The following is a 20,234-nucleotide window of genomic DNA, read 5'->3' on the forward strand; positions in this document are numbered from 1 at the left end:
TTATGAACACGGAGGTTTCCTCCAGTGAAGTCGTTACGTCTCATGTAATATTTTCTAACCTGCTCCGTCACATCTGAACTTTTCCTCGTTGTCCTTTACCAAATCTTAAGCTATTGCTTCATTTCTGTGGGACCTGCTCCTTTTTAATGGGAAGAGATAACGGACAGGAAGGACAGCGTCTGGCTGACTGTCCAGGCGGAAATCACGTGGGGTCACTGTGCATAGAGCCCATTAGCCCAGCACGCTTCCTACAAAATAAGGTTTTTGAGTAAATTGTTGTTTCGTTGTTGTTTTTCCTCAGAAATTATTCGGTGAATATCTTTATGAAATACAATAATATCATTAGAATATTTTAAATACACAAAGTCCACAGAAAACAAAAACAGAAGAAAGAAAGAACCCACAGTGACACAAAGCTGTCAGTTTGTGTTACAGTTTACTGGTGTAGAATATCTTATTAGGAAACATTAAAATAGCAAAGGGATTTCAAATGTAAATGATAAATGTTCCCATGTACAAACCTGCACTGAAGGGACTGTCACGACCAAATCTGCATCATTTCCCAGATTTGGATAAATCATGCTAATCCGTTAGCCTGACTGTATTTGTATGATTTCACTCAGTAGAAAGGGTTAAATACATTCTCTCTCGGTGTAGACTCTGTTCGTAATATATTTAAGTTTATTAAAGTAAAATGGCCTTAAAGGAATTTGAAATAAGAAGAAAACTGAAAAGTCTCCGGTTACAAAACAGCAGGTGTAGTTTCACCTTTGTCCGCCAGAGGGAGCTTCCCGTGTTGTACGAGAAAAGTTCGTCATTTTCTGCCAAACTAATTATCTTAAAGTTCTACATTAATCTTATATCTCTTTGACGTGTCGAATTGATGTTTGTTTTACTAATATTAGAAACAAAATGGACTTTAATAAATGATAAACTTTATAAAATATTTGAAAAACAAAAACAAAAACAAACAAATAAAATTTCTTTGAGCATAATCAGGTGCACAGACATGTTTAACCCAGTGTACAGTTCACTGAAGAGAAGCTGAATGATTTTAACTTTAATTATTTATTTTTGACCCACAGTAAAAGTTTAATGGATTATTTCTTCAACTTTTCTCAGTTTAACACTTCCCCTGCAGTTCAGTAATGTGTCCGCCAGAGGGGGCGCCAGTGCCATGATTTACTTTTTAGTCAAAACTTGGTCTGATTTTCAAATAGGAACTTGCTTAAAGTACAAATATAAAATCCAATTAATGTAACGGCTCCTGATCTGAGATTATTGGTGTTTGTGGCAGTTCAGAGGTTCAGGGAGAGGAAGATGCTCTACATTTAAGTTAGTTGTGTCATTATTTATTTATTTCGGGGTTTTCCCCCCTCAGAAATGATAAACTATCTTTATAAAATAAAACAAAAATATAGTATTTTTAAATATACAAAGTTTATGGAAAACGAAACATAAATTGTGTAACAAACTGACGCTTTGTGTCATTTTCGCTTTTGTTCTGAACTCACAGCATCTATTTAGGAAACAAAGATTAAAATAACATGAATAAATGTAAACTACAAATGTTCTCATGAAAACACTACAGTGCAGTTCCACCATGTGTCCGCCAGAGGGAGCGCCACAGTCCTGAGTCCTGTCAGAGACTGTCACGACCAAACTGGCATCCTTTACCAGATTTGGATCAATCATGCTAATCCGTTAGCCTGATTATATTTGTTATTATTTCACTCTGTAAAAAGGGTTAAATACATTCTCCGTATGTTGTTGTCTTAGTGTGCTTTACATTTAAGGTTTTTAAATAAATAAAACTGCCCAAAACGAGTTTGAACAAATAAAAAACGAAAAAGTGTCAGTTTAAAATACAGCCTGTAGTTCCACCTGTGTCCGCCAGAGGGAGCAGTCCGTGCTGGACATGAGAAGAGAGTCATTTTTCTGCCAAATAATGGTTAATCAAATGAACCTTAAACAATTTAAACGTGATATTTTTACATGTGTCTTATTCATATTGTTAAGAAAATGTGTAATAAAAATGGTAAACTTTATGAAATACAATAATATCATTAGAATATTTTAAATACACAAAGTCCACAGAAAACAAAAACAGAAGAAAGAAAGAACCCACAGTGACACAAGGCTGTCAGTTTGTGTTACAGTTTACTGGCTCACAATATTTACAATATACTTATTAGGAAACATTAAAATAGCAAAGGGATTTCAAATGTAAATGATAAATGTTCCCATGTACAAACCTGCACTGAAGGGACTGTCACGACCAAATCTGCATCATTTACCAGATTTGGATAAATCATGCTAATCCGTTAGCCTGACTGTATTTGTATGATTTCACTCAGTAGAAAGGGTTAAATACATTCTCTCTCGGTGTAGACTCTGTTCGTAATCTATTTAAGTTCATTAAAGTAAAATGGCCTTACAGGAATTTGAAATAAGAAGAAAACTGGAAAGTCTCCGGTTACAAAACAGCAGGTGTAGTTTCACCTTTGTCCGCCAGAGGGAGCTTCCCGTGTTGTACAAGAAAAGTTCGTCATTTTCTGCCAAACTAATTATCTTAAAGTTCTACATTAATCTTATATCACTTTGACGCGTCGAATTGATGTTTGTTTTACTAATATTGGAAACAATATGGACTTTAATAAATGATAAACTTTATAAAATATTTGGAAAAAAAAAACGGCTCCTGATCTGAGATTATTGGTGTTTGATGTTTGTGCAGTTCAGAGGTTCAGGGAGAGGAAGATGCTCTACATTTAAATTAGCTGTGTTATTATTTATTTATTTCGTTTTTTTCCCCCTCAGAAATGATAAACTATCTTTATAAAATACAATAAAAATTATAGCATTTTTAAATATACAAAGTTTATGAAAAACGAAAACATAAATTGTGTAACAAACTGACGCTTTGTGTCATTTTCGCTTTTGTTCTGAACTCACAGCATCTATTTAGGAAACAAAGATTAAAATAACATGAATAAATGTAAACTACAAATGTTCTCATGAAAACACTACAGTGCAGTTCCACCATGTGTCCGCCAGAGGGAGCGCCACAGTCCTGAGTCCTGTCAGAGACTGTCACGACCAAACTGGCATCCTTTACCAGATTTGCATCAATCATGCTAATCCGTTAGCCTGATTATATTTGTTGTTATTTCACTCAGTAAAAAGGGTTAAATACATTCTCCGTATGTTGTAGTCTTAGTGTGTTTTCCATTCAAGGTTTTTTAAATAAATAAAACTGCCCAAAACGAGTTTGAACAAATAAAAAACGAAAAAGTGTCAGTTTAAAATACAGCCTGTAGTTCCACCTGTGTCCGCCAGAGGGAGCAGTCCGTGCTGGACATGAGAAGAGAGTCATTTTTCTGCCAAATAATTGTAAATCAAATGAATCTTAAATAATTTTAACGTGTTTTTTTTTACATGTGTCTTATTCATATTGTATTGGTAATAAAAATGGGACACTATAAAAAGTATTATTTACTAAAGTCGGTACTTCCGGGGTTAGCGTAGCTGCTGCGCCTTAGCCTTTTTTGGTGCGTTCCAGGCAACTGGTAACTGGTAAATTTCCCACTTGGAAAAATGCTGTGGAGCAGCTCGACCTGGTAATTACAACTTGTAAACTCGGAAACCTGAAGACTGCTACGAGATGAAGACAGTAATGGCGCCCCCAGAGGAGCAGCTAATGTTAAAACTGTAACAAAACCACGACATCAGTGATGGGAACGCTACTTTTGGTCACAGCTTTCAACGCAACGTTTTGTGGCGTGTTTGTAATTAGGTCTGGTTTGAAAAACGTTCATATAATGTTAGCATCGTATGAGCTAACTGTTGTAGCATTAGCAGTTTCGTTTACATCGAGTTCAATCACCTGGAACGCACTGAAGTCGTAACTGGTAACTTTCCAGTGGTGAAAATTACCAGTTGCCTGGAACGCACCATTAGTGTCTCCGTGTCCAGCAGGAGGCGCAGTCTGCTCCTAAAGCTTAAGGGAAAAACACTGATTTTTTTTCCCATATTTTTATTCATTCAGTTTTTGCTCAAACACATCTTTACATAAACTTTTCAAACAGTGATTTTCTCTCGTTCAGAGCCTTCTAACAAAACAAACAACTTTGGGAACATCACCCGCATACCCTCTACAACTGAACCAGGTCTGAAAGGATTGATTTGGATTGAAAGAATGATTTGGAGACATTTGGAGTAAAGTTTGAACCAGATTGAGGAATAGTTTCAGGTTTTTTGCCGGACGCCCCGGTTCAGTCGTACGGGCCGTAGTCCTGGTCGTAGTCGGAGTAATACTCTTCATCGATGTCGTCCTCGTCGTAGTCGTAATCCGGGACGTACTCCTCGTCCTCGTCGTAGTCGTCGTAATCGTCGTAATCATCCTCCTCGCGGGCGCGGTTCTGATCCGGGTCCCGCTCCGAGTCCGAGTCCGACTTGGACCTGGAAAAGAGATTTGATCACGTGAACTCTGTAAAACTGTATTTCTAACGGAGGAAGTTGGTTTAAAGTCATTTTTAGTCTTTAGAGTCGACAGTATCTAGTGTCTTTAAGGAACAGGCCACCGTTTTTACATACTGAGATATGTTCTTACCTGAGCTTTGACGAGTTCTTTAGGACCTGTCTGATCTTCCCCCGTGCCTTCAGTCCCGTAAACACAGCGCAGACGGCGTTAGCATTTAGCCTCTCCCTCTCTCCTCTATAGCTCCAAAACAGGTCAAGATAGAAGCTACCAAGCTCTTCCACGTTCTCCCTATTTAAATATGGTTACGTGAAGTGTTACACTACAAAGTATAATTACGTACAATATAGTTCCCCCTTTTATCCGCTTAGAAAATCCACATTGTTTAATTTTGTGTAATTATACTTTGTAGTGGAACACTTCACGTAACCATATTTAAATAGGGAGAACGTGGAAGAGCTTGGTAGCTTCTATCTTGACCTGTTTTGGAGCTATAGAGGAGAGAGGGAGAGGCTAAATGCTAACGCCGTCTGCGCTGTGTTTACGTGACTGAAGATCAGACAGGTCCTAAAGAACTCGTCAAAGCTCAGGTAAGAACATATCTCAGTATGTGAATGGCAGCCTTAACTGTGTATTAAGGTGTATTAGAGTATCTAGTTTTTCCGTTTTTGGCACTCAATGTGTTAATGGATCTTTTTCTGTTCGCTGTTGCCGTGTTGTCGTCGTCACTTTTTTGCCGCTCTTTCCATTGCTTTTTAAAAAACACAGTGAGATAAAATGAACGAGGCACTCTCAATCATAAAACTCCCGCCCCTAAATGAGGCCCCACACGACCCTGGCTGCAGATTTGTCTTTTTTTAACCAAAAAATCTCCTCATGGACCACTGTGTGAAAAATCTATGTTTTCAAATGCAGTGCCTCGCCTTAATTCATTCCTGTGTATAATATTATACCTAAAAAGGGCCATTAAATAACCACATATTCATATTAAGGTCTAATGACCCCGTTTCTCCGTCACTCACTCTCTCTGGGCCTCGTTGCGATTGGTCGCTTCAGCCTCGTGGCCGTCCGTTTGGCTCCTGGACTCACAGCCCAATCTGAAATCCTATTGGACGAGAAGAGGACCATCAGTTACCTAAAACAGGGCACAGGGCGGGCACAGGGCGGCACAGGGCGGGCACAGGCAGGCACAGACCTGGGTGGAGTGGTGCAGGATGGCCCGGAGTCGCTCCTGGACTCTGTGGACCAGCTCGAGTCCAGACTGGATCTGGTCCGGTTTGATCAGGCGGAGACTGGAGGCCAGGTCCGAGCTCTGCAGCAGCGCCTCCTCTGGACACACAGAGCGGTTCAGGCTGAGCTCTGAACAAATAAACTTTCACAGGAAACTTTGTCAAAACAACAAAGTGTTTCATTATCCAGGGTTTAGAGCAGGGGCGCCCAAACATTTTGTCTCTGAGGCCAAAATGAAAAAGCGCCTGTGGGTCACGGGCCAAACACGGCGATGTTAGCGTGAAACACATATAACTGCAAATAATACTAGTTACTTTATTTTCTTTTTTGGTATACATTTGCATTTAACTCTATCTATGCAAATAACATGCTACAAAAGCCTAGTTTTAGTGGAACAAAATCAATTATTGTAGCAACATAGTGCAAAATGTAAACAACACCACCTGTACCTGCACTACCTACAGTGACTTTACCTCATTCATTTCTTTAAAGGGGGGGTATTATGCAAAATCGACTTTTTCAAGCTTTGCATCATGTTATTATGTCATTCCCTCATTAAAAACATGCCTGAAGTGTTGCCTTGGCACATTCACGTATTTCTGAGTAATCTGTAAAAACTCTGATGGCGGCCATTTTAGGGATAGGTTTGCCTGAGTCCTCCTAGGAACGCCCCCACCTCCTGGAGACGCCTCCGAGCTTTCGTCACCAGCCGAGTAACCAACCACTGCTCCTCAGCAGAACCCCCTCCCCACTGATGCCACTGACAGCGTGTGGAGGGGGCGTGTCTGAAAGGTTCAGAGGTTCTTAAAGAGACAGAGGCCTATTTCAAGACATTCACTACAGCCATTTTGAGAGAGACATTTTATACAAGGCAGTTATTCTAATTTACTGCATTTACAGACCAACAGAAGGTTTGGTCATCATTGTAGTGTGATATAGACTGGTGCTATGGGACTGAAAAAAGCAGAATACCCCCTCTTTAAGTCAAAGAAAATGCCATATTAGACAAATTTGAAAGTGTCAGTTCAGCATAAATTCTTTTATAAGTCATAGATGTCAACGACCTTTGCAATAAAATGTGGAAAAAGTTGGGAAGTTGATGCTACAACGTTCTATGACTGACAAATACCAAGACACCAGAACAGTTTTTCCTTAACTTTGCGAAAGGAGTGAAACAGCGCCCCCAATTTGTCACTGGTGGCCAAAAAGTGTACTGCATCCATATTTGCCATTGAGAATGAATGGGAGAGAGTTAGTATTAACCAGATGCAGCGCAAAAGTAGGTCACTCTCTGGCCAACCTAATTGTTCCGGCGGGCCAAATTAGTCCTCTGTGTTGCACTTACCCAGCAGCACCTGCAGGGTGGTGGTATTTGTCCTCTGTGTTGCACTTACCCAGCAGCACCTGCAGGGTGGTGGTATTAGTCCTCTGTGTTGCACTTACCCAGCAGCACCTGCAGGGCAGTGGTATTAGTCCTCTGTGTTGCACTTACCCAGCAGCACCTGCAGGGCGGTGGTATTAGTCCTCTGTGTTGCACTTACCCAGCAGCACCTGCAGGGCGGTGGTATTTGTCCTCTGTGTTGCACTTACCCAGCAGCACCTGCAGGGCGGTGGTATTCGTCCTCTGTGTTGCACTTACCCAGCAGCACCTGCAGGGCGGTGGTATTTGTCCTCTGTGTTGCACTTACCCAGCAGCACCTGCAGGGCGGTGGTGTGCAGCTCCAGCGCCTCCGTCTGCTGCTCCAGCAGGTCCAGCTGCTCGGGGCTGTGGTCCGGGCCGTGGTCCGGGCTCTGCTCCGAGGTCTTGGGCCGCTCCGGGCTCTGGCTGTAGTAGCTGTAGACGCAGGAGTAGCCCAGGACTCGGCGGGACTGACCCAGGACTCGGCAGGACTCGAGGACGAAGGACAGAGACGTCATCGGGACCGAGTCCGACAGAGACGAGACTCTGTGGATCAGGCTGCGAGCGAAGTCCTGAGGGACCAAGACCAGAGACACAAAGAGGAGCTGAACTTTAGGGCTGGTTTTCTCAAGATTCATACGACGAGTGAGCGGCTTCAGCAGCTTCTACAGACTCCAGACTTTCCAGCCTTGGGATTCACCTCTTAACTCCCACCTGAACATGTTTTCTCCTGTTCTCGTAAGTCTCCAAATCTAAAAGCTTCTTCAAAATGGCGACAAAAAAACAAGAAAATGAGGATGTAAATTGACAAAAATGACAAAAATCCAGCAAAAAAACCTACAAAAATCCAGCAAAAAACTACAAAAATCCAGCAAAAATAAATAAATAAATAAAAATCCAGCAAAAAAAAAAAGAACAAAAAATAAATAAATCTAGCAAAAAATAAAAAATCCTGCAAAAAATAAATAAAATAAAATAAAAAGAGCAGCAAAAAATGTGACAAAAATGCATCAGGGAAATAAAAAGTGACGACAATGGCAAAGAAGAGAGAATGCATTTGGTTTTGGCGGGTGGTAAGAGGTTAACAAGACTCTAAAGTTTTTTTTAAAAGCGATTTGTTAATATAAAATTCCCAGCCTGATTTATTCAGCTTTGAACCCAAAAACAAACAAGGCAAAATCTTTGTTTAACAGATTTTTTTCACTATGATTAGCTTATTCAAAAACTAAACAAGATCCAATATCCCTCTGAACAAATCTTTGTTACTAATATGTCAATAAATAAAACCATACATTTAAATCTGGGTCTATCTATCATTAAGATTTATTTTAATGCACTCAAGAAAACATAAATTAAATAAAACCTGCAATACATTTTTCAAATTGAAATCTCTACATTAACTTTTTTCCCTATTCCTCTGCAGTGTCTCACCTTAAACAGATTTTTACTTTCTACTTTTACTTTTAAGTATTTTCTGCTTCGGTAAAAATCTGAATGTGCAACCTTTACCTTTATTGGAGTAATATCTGATAAACTTATTGATAGTATCTGTACTTTAACAGCGGGTTTTGGGGGCGGTACCTTGGCCTGGTGCTGGAAGGTGCACTTCTCGTTAAAGTCCTGGAACTTCTTCCCCTGACGAGCCGCTTTACTGACCTGCAACAGAGACAACGGGTCACACACCTGCCCCTTTAGTCCCCTTTAGGGTCTGACGCGGGTCTGACGCGGGTCTGACGCGGGTAGCGATGTGCGGGCACAGGTACCGACCGAGGCCGAGCAGTTGTAGTAGTCTTTGTGCGTGGGCTTCCAGGGTTTGAGGCACCTCCAGCAGAAACCGTGACTGCACTTGGCACAGGTCATACTGCAACACAAGAAGGAGCGGCGTCAGTCCTGGGGTTCAGTCCTGGGGTTCAGTCCTGGGGTTCAGTCCTGGGGTTCAGTCCGGGTTCAGGGGTACAGTCCGGGTCTTACTGCAGACAGCCCTCGTTCTTCTCGATGGCGGTGGAGCACTGCGGGCAGCGTTTGGAGATGAGTTTGGCCAGGTGTTTGCTCTGGGCCTCCACGCTCATCCCTTCGTAGAAACCGCCGTCGTCGACCCAGCGCCCGATCTGAGCGCACGAGCTCGGGAAGTGCGCCTGGAAAACAACAATGAAACAAATCAGGGCCGGGCCGATGAAAAAGCAGCGAGATCTCTCGTCACAGTGTGAAGGAGGGCTGGGTACCGTTTAAAAAAGAGGGAGAAAGAGACAGAAGTAGGAGAAAAAAGGAAAATATTAAAGGATCTGTATCCTGCTATTTCAGCCATCCCAAAGTCAAGTATAGGCATTTATATGATATATTGTACCTCTTCCGCTATGGAGTACTATTTTTTGTGAGAAATATAAGTATTTTCTGGGGGTAATTTCCAAACACGGAAGACAAGACGCTTCGATTCAGTTAACTCCGCCCCCTCTCTTCGAGCGGATCTGCCCATACATTATTAGCAGTAAAATAAATATAAATATCACAGCAATAAGTGAAGTTACTTCACGATACAGTTATAAGGAGTTGACATCTGCAACACAGCTTCATAAATGGCTAACACACAAGCTAACACGCGTTTTGACTCATCACCGCTCTGTCCTGGCCTCTCCATCACATTGGGAACTCGCGTTGGTTATAAAAGTAATCCATCATCCAAACATCCATCAGAAACAGTCACAGAAAAACACTATTTTGCTGAAAGTCGATGAATCAAGAAAGAAATTCTAACTCCTGGCGAGTGGCCTCTTCTTTAGAAGGTTGAATAAAGTCCTCGTAGCCAAACGCGCTTTTCTCCGACATTATTGTTAGGTAAGAATAAAGAACAGGTGTGTCCAGAGTAGCTTAGAAAGAGCTCCTTCTTCACATCCCTCAGTGCAAACATGACGTCTGTTCAGACGCTCAGGGGGTGCGTTTGTTTTCAGCCCTGACCTGGAAGGCCAGGGCTTTTTGTTTTTGTTTTTTTGAAGCTGTTCTATAAATTAAACTCAGGCTGTAAGGCACTACATTACAGAAGTCGTGCTCTTCCTGTTTGACACTATGACGTAAAAAACGTCAGAGTGTCACAACTCAGTCGTTTTCCAGCAGCAGCTGCTCAGAGCAGGATTCAGGAGGATTACTGAGAACTGCTGAATGAAGCCAAAAACCACTCTGGGGGTGTTTTTGATAAGGGAACAGCAATCGATTTTGCATGATATAGGACCTTTAATAATTTAAAAAAAAGTTAAAATATTAGGCAAAAAAAAAAGTGTAAAAAACAGGGGACGTCTTTTTTTTTTAATAGGGAAAATGTCAAAAATAAAAAGGGAAAAAACTGGGGCAAAAATAAGAAAAAATCCATACTTTTTTTTTTTGAATTATTGGGAAATGTTTTTTATTGAGCTGAAACAACCAAGTCACTTCCTGTAATGCTGTCCCTGGACCAAAAGCATCAAAACTTGGAAGATATAAAATTTGTTTTGCTACTTTCGATACTTTAATTTTTTCAATACCAGTAGAACCTAAACTTTTTATTCGATATTATTCTGGTTTAGTTTAATGCTACCCAGCCCTAGAGCAAAGTGATCTCGTGTCGAAGGTTTGGACCTGTCGTCACAGACACTGATGAGGGAAACGTGGCCCGCGTGTGGGGGAGTACCTCTGTGAAGGAGCAGTTGAAACAGCTGGTCCAGCAGCACTCGGAGCAGCTCCCGGAGTCGCCCAAACTCTGCCTCATGAGAACCCGGTCACAGCCGCTGGGGTTTGTGCACCACGTCAGGTTCGAACACGAGTCCACGTAGGAGCGAAGGAGAGCGCCCTCGTACTGCGGAGAGAGAGACCACATGAGGAGAGTAACCACATAACTTCTGTAAGCTACAAAAGCAGTCCATCAGAACGGTGTGTCTCCTTCTTTAACAATAATGCTTCTGCTCACCTGTCGGAGCGTAACCTGGAGCGTGTGTGGCGCTCACCTGTCGGAGCGTGTGTGGCGCTCGCCTGTCGGAGCGTGTGTGGTGCTCGCCTGTCGGAGCGTGTGTGGCGCTCGCCTGTCGGAGCGTGTGTGGCGCTCGCCTGTCGGAGCGTGTGTGGCGCTCGCCTGTCGGAGCGTGTGTGGCGCTCGCCTGTCGGAGCGTGTGGTGCTCACCTGTCGGAGCGTGTGTGGCGCTCACCTGTCGGAGCGTGTGTGGCGCTCACCTGTTGGAGCGTGTGTGGCGCTCACCTGTCGGAGCGTGTGTGGCGCTCGCCTGTCGGAGCGTGTGTGGTGCTCGCCTGTCGGAGCGTGTGGTGCTCACCTGTCGGAGCGTGTGTGGTGCTCACCTGTTGGAGCGTGTGTGGTGCTCACCTGTCGGAGCGTGTGTGGTGCTCACCTGTCGGAGCGTGTGTGGCGCTCACCTGTCGGAGCGTGTGTGGTGCTCACCTGTTGGAGCGTGTGTGTGGTGCTCGCCTGTCGGAGCGTGTGGTGCTCGCCTGTCGGAGCGTGTGTGGTGCTCACCTGTCGGAGCGTGTGTGGTGCTCACCTGTTGGAGCGTGTGTGTGGTGCTCGCCTGTCGGAGCGTGTGGTGCTCGCCTGTCGGAGCGTGTGTGATGCTCACCTGTCGGAGCGTGTGTGGCGCTCACCTGTCGGAGCGTGTGTGGTGCTCGCCTGTCGGAGCGTGTGGTGCTCACCTGTCGGAGCGTGTGTGGCGCTCACCTGTCGGAGCGTGTGTGGTGCTCACCTGTTGGAGCGTGTGTGTGGTGCTCACCTGTCGGAGTGTGTGGTGCTCACCTGTCGGAGCGTGTGTGGTGCTCACCTGTCGGAGCGTGTGTGGTGCTCACCTGTCGGAGAGTGTGTGGTGCTCACCTGTCGGAGAGCGTGTGGTGCTCACCTGTCTGAGCGTGTGTGGTGCTCACCTGTCGGAGAGTGTGTGGTGCTCGCCTGTCGGAGCGTGTGTGGTGCTCGCCTGTCGGAGCGTGTGGTGCTCACCTGTCGGAGCGTGTGTGGCGCTCACCTGTCGGAGCGTGTGTGGTGCTCACCTGTTGGAGCGTGTGTGTGGTGCTCACCTGTCGGAGTGTGTGGTGCTCACCTGTCGGAGCGTGTGTGGTGCTCACCTGTCGGAGCGTGTGTGGTGCTCACCTGTCGGAGCGTGTGTGGTGCTCACCTGTCGGAGCGCGTGTGGTGCTCACCTGTCGGAGCGTGTGGTGCTCACCTGTCGGAGCGTGTGTGGTGCTCACCTGTCGGAGCGTGTGTGGTGCTCACCTGTCGGGAGCGTAACCTGGAGAGTGTGTGGTGCTCACCTGTCGGAGCGTGTGGTGCTCACCTGTCGGAGCGTGTGTGGTGCTCGCCTGTCGGAGCGTGTGTGGTGCTCGCCTGTCGGAGCGTGTGTGGCGCTCACCTGTCGGAGCGTGTGTGGTGCTCACCTGTCGGAGCGTGTGTGGTGCTCACCTGTCGGAGTGTGTGGTGCTCACCTGTCGGAGCGTGTGTGGTGCTCACCTGTCGGAGCGTGTGTGGTGCTCACCTGTCGGAGCGTGCCCTGGTCGCTGAGTAGCCGGCGGTAGAAGGAGGGCGTGGCCCGAGCGGCGCAGTCCGTCATGGGGCAGTTACAGGAAAGCAACAGGTTCTGCTCGATCCGCGATGTCAGGTACTCCTCCCAGCAGGACTGAGGACAGAGGAGCAGCTCGTTTAGTCACAGGAGAGACGTGAGAGGAGCAAAGAGTGGAGCGAAGAGAGTACCTGGCAGCAGAAGTGCCCACAGCTCAGGGTAGGAGTACCCTCTGACCCCGAGTTCAGGCAGACGGGGCATGAAGGCACGCTGCGGAGAGACATTTTCAGAATAAAACTACAGATACTTTCAGAAACAACGTGAACGTCGAGGGCCGTGGTCTCTCACCTGTCGCTCACACCGGAGGCGGGGTCAGCCACTTTGAGCCCCGCCTCCTGCAGCAGGTCGTCATGGTGATCGGTGAAACGCTGCACCACACGGTCCACGTCCCACTGGTTCAGAACCAGCAGGTGTTCCGCCCACTCCTCCTCCACAGAGAGCACCCCCGAGACCTACGGGTTAGAGAGACCGGGTCACAGCGGGAGAGACCGGGTCACAGCGAGAGAGACCGGGTTACAGCGAGAGAGACCGGGTCACAGCGGGAGAGACCGGGTCACAGCGGGAGAGACCGGGTCACAGCGGGAGAGACCGGGTCACAGCGAGAGAGACCGGGTCACAGCAGGAGAGACCGGGTCAGAGCGGGAAAGACCGGGTCAGAGCGGGAGAGACCGGGTCACAGCGGGAGAGACCGGGTCACAGTGGGAGAGACCGGGTCAGAGCGGGAGAGACCGGGTCACAGCGAGAGAGACCGGGTCAGAGCGAGAGAGACCGGGTCAGAGCGAGAGAGACCGGGTCAGAGCGGGAGAGACTGGGTCACAGCGGGAGAGACCGGGGCCGTGTTGGAGACTCGTACCTGTTGGATGGTTTTCTTCATCAGGTCTCGCACTTCATCTTGGCTCATGGTCCGACCCGTGTCCAGACTGAGGTCCTCCAGAACCAAACTGAAACACAGGTTCAAGACTTAAATTCACTTTTTTTCCCCCCATAAACCTCCTGAAATCGAGGGTTTTGAGTCACTACCAAAGCCGGCTCTAATCTCCTCAGCGTGTGCGGAGCAGAGGGAGTACCTGGTCTCGGTGTGGCTGTAGTCCAGGGCCTGGCCTCTGGGGTGAGTCTGGGCTTCAGGGAGGTACTCGAGGATCTGAGGCCGGTCCAGTTTCCTCTTCACCAGGTTCTTACTGAAGAGATGCATCAGACACGACAGAACGTCAGCGGAGGAGCAGCAGAACCGGGCGGGACCGCGGTCGGAGCCGAGGCCGGGGCTCGAGGGCTGTTTCTGACAGAAGTCCAGGACCTGAAAAACAACACAGATATCCGTTATTTATATTAGAGAGCAGCTGTTTAGGTTATGGTTGAATAATGGCAATGAAAGGAAACGAGAAAGGAAACTCAGGCCAAAGTTAGCTACAGTATGTAAATGTACTTCTTAAATACTGGAATTAACGTTACTTTTTGAGGGGTGCAGAGCAGACGTTACATTAATCTAAAATTCTCCCTCATTCACTACTTTGACCGTGTGGGCGTGGCCTGGCCGTGTGGGCGTGGCCTGGTCGTGTGGGAGTGGCCTGGCCGTGTGGGCGGTACCTTGTACACGAGGTGGTCGATGTGCAGCTCTCGCTCCTTTTTCAGAATCCGCACGATCGCACACAGCAGGAAGTTCCTCTTCCGCTCCAAGATGGCGGCCGCGTCCTCGTGTGCGCTCCTGTAGTTCTCGTCGGGGGCCAGCCTGACGTACACGGAGCTGCTCTGAGAGCGCAGCGCCACCTGGGGGTCGACCTGCACCACTGCCACAGGGAACGAAACATTTGGACCAAGAGAACACAGTCTCTGAATGAAAATCTCATCATTCTATTCCAATAAAACACCCGTCTGATTCTGACGGGGATTTGGTTCTGACCTGGTTGGTCCTGGTCGGGTCCCCCTCGGGTCAGGGGCCCGTCGGCGCGGGTCAGGGGCCCCAGTGCGTGGAGCAGGACGGGTTCAGAGAGTCCGGTCCGTTGCACGAGAGCCTCCAGGCTCAGCTCCTGTCACACGAGAAACATCACAGTTTATTTTTATTTCTTTATTTACTTTATTACGGGAAAGTCTTTTGAAAACCAATTCTCATTTACAATGACGACCATTAGGTGCACAGTCTGGAGCCAACATGGCCGCTGCAGCACACAGTTTGACTTTTATTTTTAAAAGCCCAATAAGTAGTGTTTTAAATATTCTCAAAGACTTTGTAATCATGAATGTTTTATCAAACGTAATGACATTTTTGGGAAATACATAACTTTATGGATCAGATCTTTTATGACGATTTATTGGCTTTTAAGCAGTTGTTTTGCAATGTTGTAAGAGTTTGTTTTTAACCTTTAACCGAGTACATTTTCTCCAGTTTAGCTTTACCAAAATTAGGGAGGCACCGATACCACTTTTTCTAAAAACCGATACGAGTACGAGTACTTTGATTTAAGTACTCGCCGATACAGAATACCGTTACGAGTACAAGGCATTTTCTTCAACATTCTTACTTTTTTCACAGCAGATTTGTTTGTAATTAGTAAATTTACTCATGTACATTTCCTTAAGTAAAGTAGGCGACACATTTAAGAGCAGTTATATTAGAATTGTGCTGAAGCCATTTATTTTATTTTCATTCAATATAATTTTTTATTTTTATTGCACTGTCCATCATAGACAGAAAAGCCCATGTCCTAAAGCTCCCAATGCCTGAGCTTTATTCATTTATGTGTTTTTATTTAACAATAGTATTGAGATGTTACTTAAATGGTCTCTTTTCGTCTTTACTTCAGCTCCTGTAGATTTTCTCGTGTGTTTGTAGTAACTTAGCGAGTAGCTACAGCGTTTTCATTGTTCTGCTGCAGCTCATTTTCCCTCAATATAAACATGCTGTATGTCTTTAATTTGGATTTTCTGGGCTTAAAACGGCGTCAGAATGGCCTAAACTGTTAGCCGCGAGTTAGCAACGTTAGCCTGTATGTTGTAAACACTGCAGACGCTGCAGGGCTAACAACATTTAGCTCTGGTTAAATCCAGCACATACGGAAACTCATTGCTGCCAAAGTGAGTGAAACTTTTTTGACTGCGCTTTCTCGTTCTAACGTAATACCATCTCGTTCTAACGTAATACCATCTCGTTCTAACGTAATACCATCTCGTTCTAACGTAATACCATCTCGTTCTAACGTAATACCATCTCGTTCGAACGTAAATGCCATCTCGTTCTAACGTGTTGCCAATGTCGTTCTAACGAGTTGCCAATGTCGTTCTAACGAGTTGCCAATGTCGTTCTAACGTGTTGCCAATGTCGTTCTAACGAGTTGCCAATGTCGTTCTAACGAGTTGCCAATGTCGTTCTAACGTGTTGCCAATGTCGTTCTAACGAGTTGCCAATGTCGTTCTAACGAGTTGCCAATGTCGTTCTAACGAGTTGCCAATGTCGTTCTAACGAGTTGCCAATGTCGTTCTAACGAGTTGCCAATGTCGTTCTAACGAGTTGCCAATGTCGTTCTAACGTGTTGCCAATGTCGTTCTAACGAGTTGCCAATGTCGTTCTAATGTGTTGCCAATGTCGTTCTAACGAGTTGCCAATGTCGTTCTAACGAGTTGCCAATGTCGTTCTAACGAGTTGCCAATGTCGTTCTAACGAGTTGCCAATGTCGTTCTAACGTGTTGCCAATGTCGTTCTAACGAGTTGCCAATGTCGTTCTAACGAGTTGCCAATGTCGTTCTAACGAGTTGCCAATGTCGTTCTAACGAGTTGCCAATGTCGTTCTAACGAGTTGCCAAAAGCCCAGCGCACACCAGAGCGCAGCGGCACATCATCTGACGCGCGTCCATTTCGGCACAGGCGGCGCGTCAGGGCACTTCAGTTCAGAGGCTTTTCCTCAAACCATGTGGTGCTTTAAACGCGTAATTCATAAATTTATCATTAATAAAATAAGACGTATGTCCGTGTTGCGAGAGAAAACGTGGCTCTCTTTTGCAGGTTAATAGGGGGCTGGTGAGTTTAACATGCTCCACCTGAGCCCTGATGATGGTTCTGTCTCCGCTGCTTCTATCATCCCCTTAAACAAAGCGTACGGCGGTCTCCCTGTTTGTCACAGCCGAGACCCGTCTGTGCCTCTGCAGCAGCTCAAAAACGTAGGCCTATGTGTTTACCCCGCGGCACCGCGTCTGGATCAGAGGAGGCGGCTCTTTTCTTCCGCACCGTCAAGCGTCTGCGTTGGGCTTAAAAAGTCGTTCACACGACATTGGCAACTCGTTAGAACGACATTGACAACTCGTTAGAACGACATTGGCAACTCGTTAGAACGACATTGGCAACTCGTTAGAACGAGTTGGCAACTCGTTAGAACGACATTGGCAACTCGTTAGAACGACATTGGCAACTCGTTAGAACGAGATGGTATTACGTTAGAACGAGATGGTATTACGTTAGAACGAGATGGTATTACGTTCGAACGAGAAAGCGCAGTCAAAAATGTTTCACTCACATTGGCAGCAATGAGTTTCCGTAAGCACAGACTTTGGTTTAGAGAGCGCAGTCTGTGATAAAGTGAGCTCTATGTGGATTATTGTATTTACACTAAAGAATTCTCCAGTTTGTTGCTTCTTCTCTCCTCAGCTGAGAGCTGCGCCTCGTAGCTGCGCCTCATAGGTGCGCTGGCCACACGTCAAATGGAGTACAAGCACGTGGTATCGGCCTGATACCCGATACAGGTATCGGTGCATCCCTAACCAAAATCCATAAGGTCACAGCCTATAGGCCAGTGTAACACCCCATTTGAAAGCTAAGACCTACATAACTCCTCCAAATGGATCCTCACGTTTTCCTTTACACCAGTTCCTCAGTTCAGGTGGAAATCACTTCAGTAGCTGTTCAGAAGATGCATTATTTTAATCTTTAGAGTTGGTAGTAGTTTCCGTTTCAGACCTGGCTGTGGTTGAACTGCAGCAGGATCAGCATCTGCTCCGTCGACACGGTGAAGGTCCACGATCCAAACTGGACCTCGGCCCGACCCAGACTGGTCCACTGCAGTCTGCGCGGACTGGACCCGGACGGACCGGTCTGTGCCTGGTCTGGAACGACAAGAGAAAGTCAGTCAGGGGCAGAGACAGAGGCAGACGGGGGGCGAGCAGAGGGCAGCACTCACGGTGTTGGTAGAACTCCTGGTAAAGCTGCAGCGTCTTCAGGAGGGATTTGGGCAGAAGCTGAAGTCGACTTTGGTCCAAGTAAAAATGAGATGAGACGCTCCAACAACGCGGCGACAGGACCAGGATCCTCACCTCCGGGTTCTGAGAGAAACAAACATGGCCTCACACTTAAATAACTAGACCAAACCATGTGGAGTCTGTGTCCGAGTCTATTTGATACCTGGTCTGCGTCGGTCTTAAACTGGTCCAGGTCCAGCTCCACGTCGCGGTCCTGGTCCAGGCCGAGGTCCTGGTCGGCGTCCAGGTCGCGGTCCTGGTCCAGCTCGTGGTCGAGGCGCAGCAGCTGGTGGAGGCTGAAGAGTCGCTGCATCTCCTCCGACTCCCGGAGGTTCAGCATCATCTGCTGCGGCGAGCGCGCGGGAAAACACGCCCCGATCTGACCAATCACAGCGCTCTCTAACCACACACGGCCAATCAGGAGCAGCCGGTCACCCAGGAACCGCCTACAACAGAAGAGGAGCTCACATTACAACTTCATCTGTGCGGTACAGTCTAATGCAGCCTGACCCTCGGAGTGTCACGATCAGACGCAATTAGTGGATGGGAGACACATGAGGCCTGAAATGATTCACTGTATAATGTCCTACAGGATGGAAGCTTTAAAGAGGGGGTATTATGCTTTCTTAAATCACATAGCACCAGTCTATATCACGCTACAATGACTAAACCTTCTGTTGGTCTGTAAATGTAGTAAATTAGAATAACTGCCTTGTATAAAATTGCTCTCTCAAAATGGCTGTAGCGAATGTCTTGAAATAGGCCTCCTAGGAACGCCCCCACCTCCTGGAGACGCCTCCGAGCTTTCGTCACCAGCCGAGTAACCAACCACTGCTCCTCAGCAGAACCCCCTCCCCACCAGTGTTAATTTTGACAACATATTTTAATTTAGTCTTAGTCTTTTGACGATAATGTAATTCGATTTTAGTCTAGTTTTAGTCCAAAAAAATATCTTCAATTTTAGTCTAGTTTTAGTCGACTAAAATTGCAAGTAAATTTAGTCGACTAAATTTAAGACAAATTTAGTCGACTTTGCATTGATAATATTCATTATAATCATATTTATGCTTCATGGAGCTGCTCCACATGAACAAAGCTCAGAGCTGGTCAATAGAAGTTTGGATGATTTTAGTCTCTCCTTTTCATTTTTATTTAGTCTTATTTAAGTCGACTAAAATATCTGGACATTTTAGTCATAGTTTTAGTCTCATGAACAACATTTAATTTAGTTTTAGTCGTCAAAAATAATGACTAAAATTAAGACTAAATATTTTAGTCGACGAATTTAACACTGCTCCCCACTGATGCCACAGACAGCGTGTGGAGGGGGCGTGTCTGAAAGGCTCAGAGGTTCTTAAAGAGACAGAGGCCTATTTCAAGACATTCACAACAGCCATTTTGAGAGAGACATTTTATACAAGGCAGTTATTCTAATTTACTGCATTTACAGACCAACAGAAGGTTTGCTCATCATTGTAGTGTGATATAGACTGGTGCTATGTGATTGAAAAAAGCATAATACCCCCTCTTTAAAAGAAAAAAAAAACAATAAACGTGGTCTTTCCTGGACTTGCAAGTAAACAAACAAACTGCAGCGAACTCATCAGCAAAAACAAGCTCCGCACGTCTAGCGTCACAGAACATCCCCTCACAACAACACACAAACATCTGCAAAGGAGACGCAAAAAAGTGGAAAGCACATGGGGTTAATGGCGGAGTCAATGCACGGTGTTTGTCTGAGGTTAATCGTCACCTGTAGAAGTGCTCGAAGCTCGTGGCCAGCTCCAGTCCGCACAGGAAAAGCGTCGGCTCCAGAAACTTCTGCAGTTTCTCCGCTGACTCCTCCCCCTCGGCTCCGGGCGCGCTCACCTGGGAGATCATGTGACCGATGTACCGCGCGAACCGCTCACTCACCTGCGGCACAGGGACGACAGGATCATTTAAGGAGGAAACAAACCAGAACCTACAGGAAAGGAAAACAACGGGGACTTTACATGTGTTAAAAACAACTTTACGTCTCGGACAGCTGCAGCAGAAGTGCGTATGACAGTGTTCTGGAGCAGCTCTCGGGGTTGTGGGGTACTCACGGTCACTCCCCGGCTCACGGACAGCTGCAGCAGAGGTGTGTGTGTGTATGACAGTGTTCTGGAGCAGCTCTCGGGGTTGTGGGGTACTCACGGTCACTCCCCGGCTCACGGACAGCTGCAGCAGAGGTGTGTGTGTGTGTGTATGACAGTGTTCTGGGGCAGCTCTCGGGGTTGTGGGGTACTCGAGGTCACTCCCTGGCTCACGGACAGCTGCAGCAGAGGTGTGTGTGTGTGTGTAT

General features: G+C 46.2%; 1 protein-coding gene across 1 annotated transcript in view; it reads right to left on the minus strand.

Annotated features, from left to right (window-relative positions):
• Window positions 1–4,274: 4,274 nt before the first annotated feature.
• The window catches only part of cul9 (cullin 9), a gene marked incomplete at its 3' end in the record, with an annotated part of 46,335 nt that continues 30,375 nt past the window's right edge, over window positions 4,275–20,234 (minus strand). Inside the window, exons 26-44 of the mRNA XM_079568176.1 lie at window positions 19,662–19,822; window positions 18,072–18,354; window positions 17,851–17,992; window positions 17,631–17,776; window positions 14,586–14,712; window positions 14,273–14,472; window positions 13,756–13,982; window positions 13,542–13,629; window positions 12,977–13,140; window positions 12,820–12,898; window positions 12,605–12,745; window positions 10,768–10,932; window positions 9,081–9,244; window positions 8,877–8,970; window positions 8,691–8,765; window positions 7,399–7,681; window positions 5,676–5,809; window positions 5,503–5,585; window positions 4,275–4,461 (exon numbers count right to left, since the gene is read on the minus strand). Of these exons, the coding sequence (XP_079424302.1) occupies window positions 4,275–4,461; window positions 5,503–5,585; window positions 5,676–5,809; window positions 7,399–7,681; window positions 8,691–8,765; window positions 8,877–8,970; window positions 9,081–9,244; window positions 10,768–10,932; window positions 12,605–12,745; window positions 12,820–12,898; window positions 12,977–13,140; window positions 13,542–13,629; window positions 13,756–13,982; window positions 14,273–14,472; window positions 14,586–14,712; window positions 17,631–17,776; window positions 17,851–17,992; window positions 18,072–18,354; window positions 19,662–19,822 (2,943 nt within the window). The remainder of the gene's footprint in view (window positions 4,462–5,502; window positions 5,586–5,675; window positions 5,810–7,398; window positions 7,682–8,690; window positions 8,766–8,876; window positions 8,971–9,080; window positions 9,245–10,767; window positions 10,933–12,604; window positions 12,746–12,819; window positions 12,899–12,976; window positions 13,141–13,541; window positions 13,630–13,755; window positions 13,983–14,272; window positions 14,473–14,585; window positions 14,713–17,630; window positions 17,777–17,850; window positions 17,993–18,071; window positions 18,355–19,661; window positions 19,823–20,234) is intronic.

Source organism: Gobius niger (assembly GCF_951799975.1).
Source record: "Gobius niger genome assembly, chromosome: 12".
In the NCBI taxonomy this organism is placed as follows: Eukaryota; Metazoa; Chordata; class Actinopteri; order Gobiiformes; family Gobiidae; genus Gobius; species Gobius niger.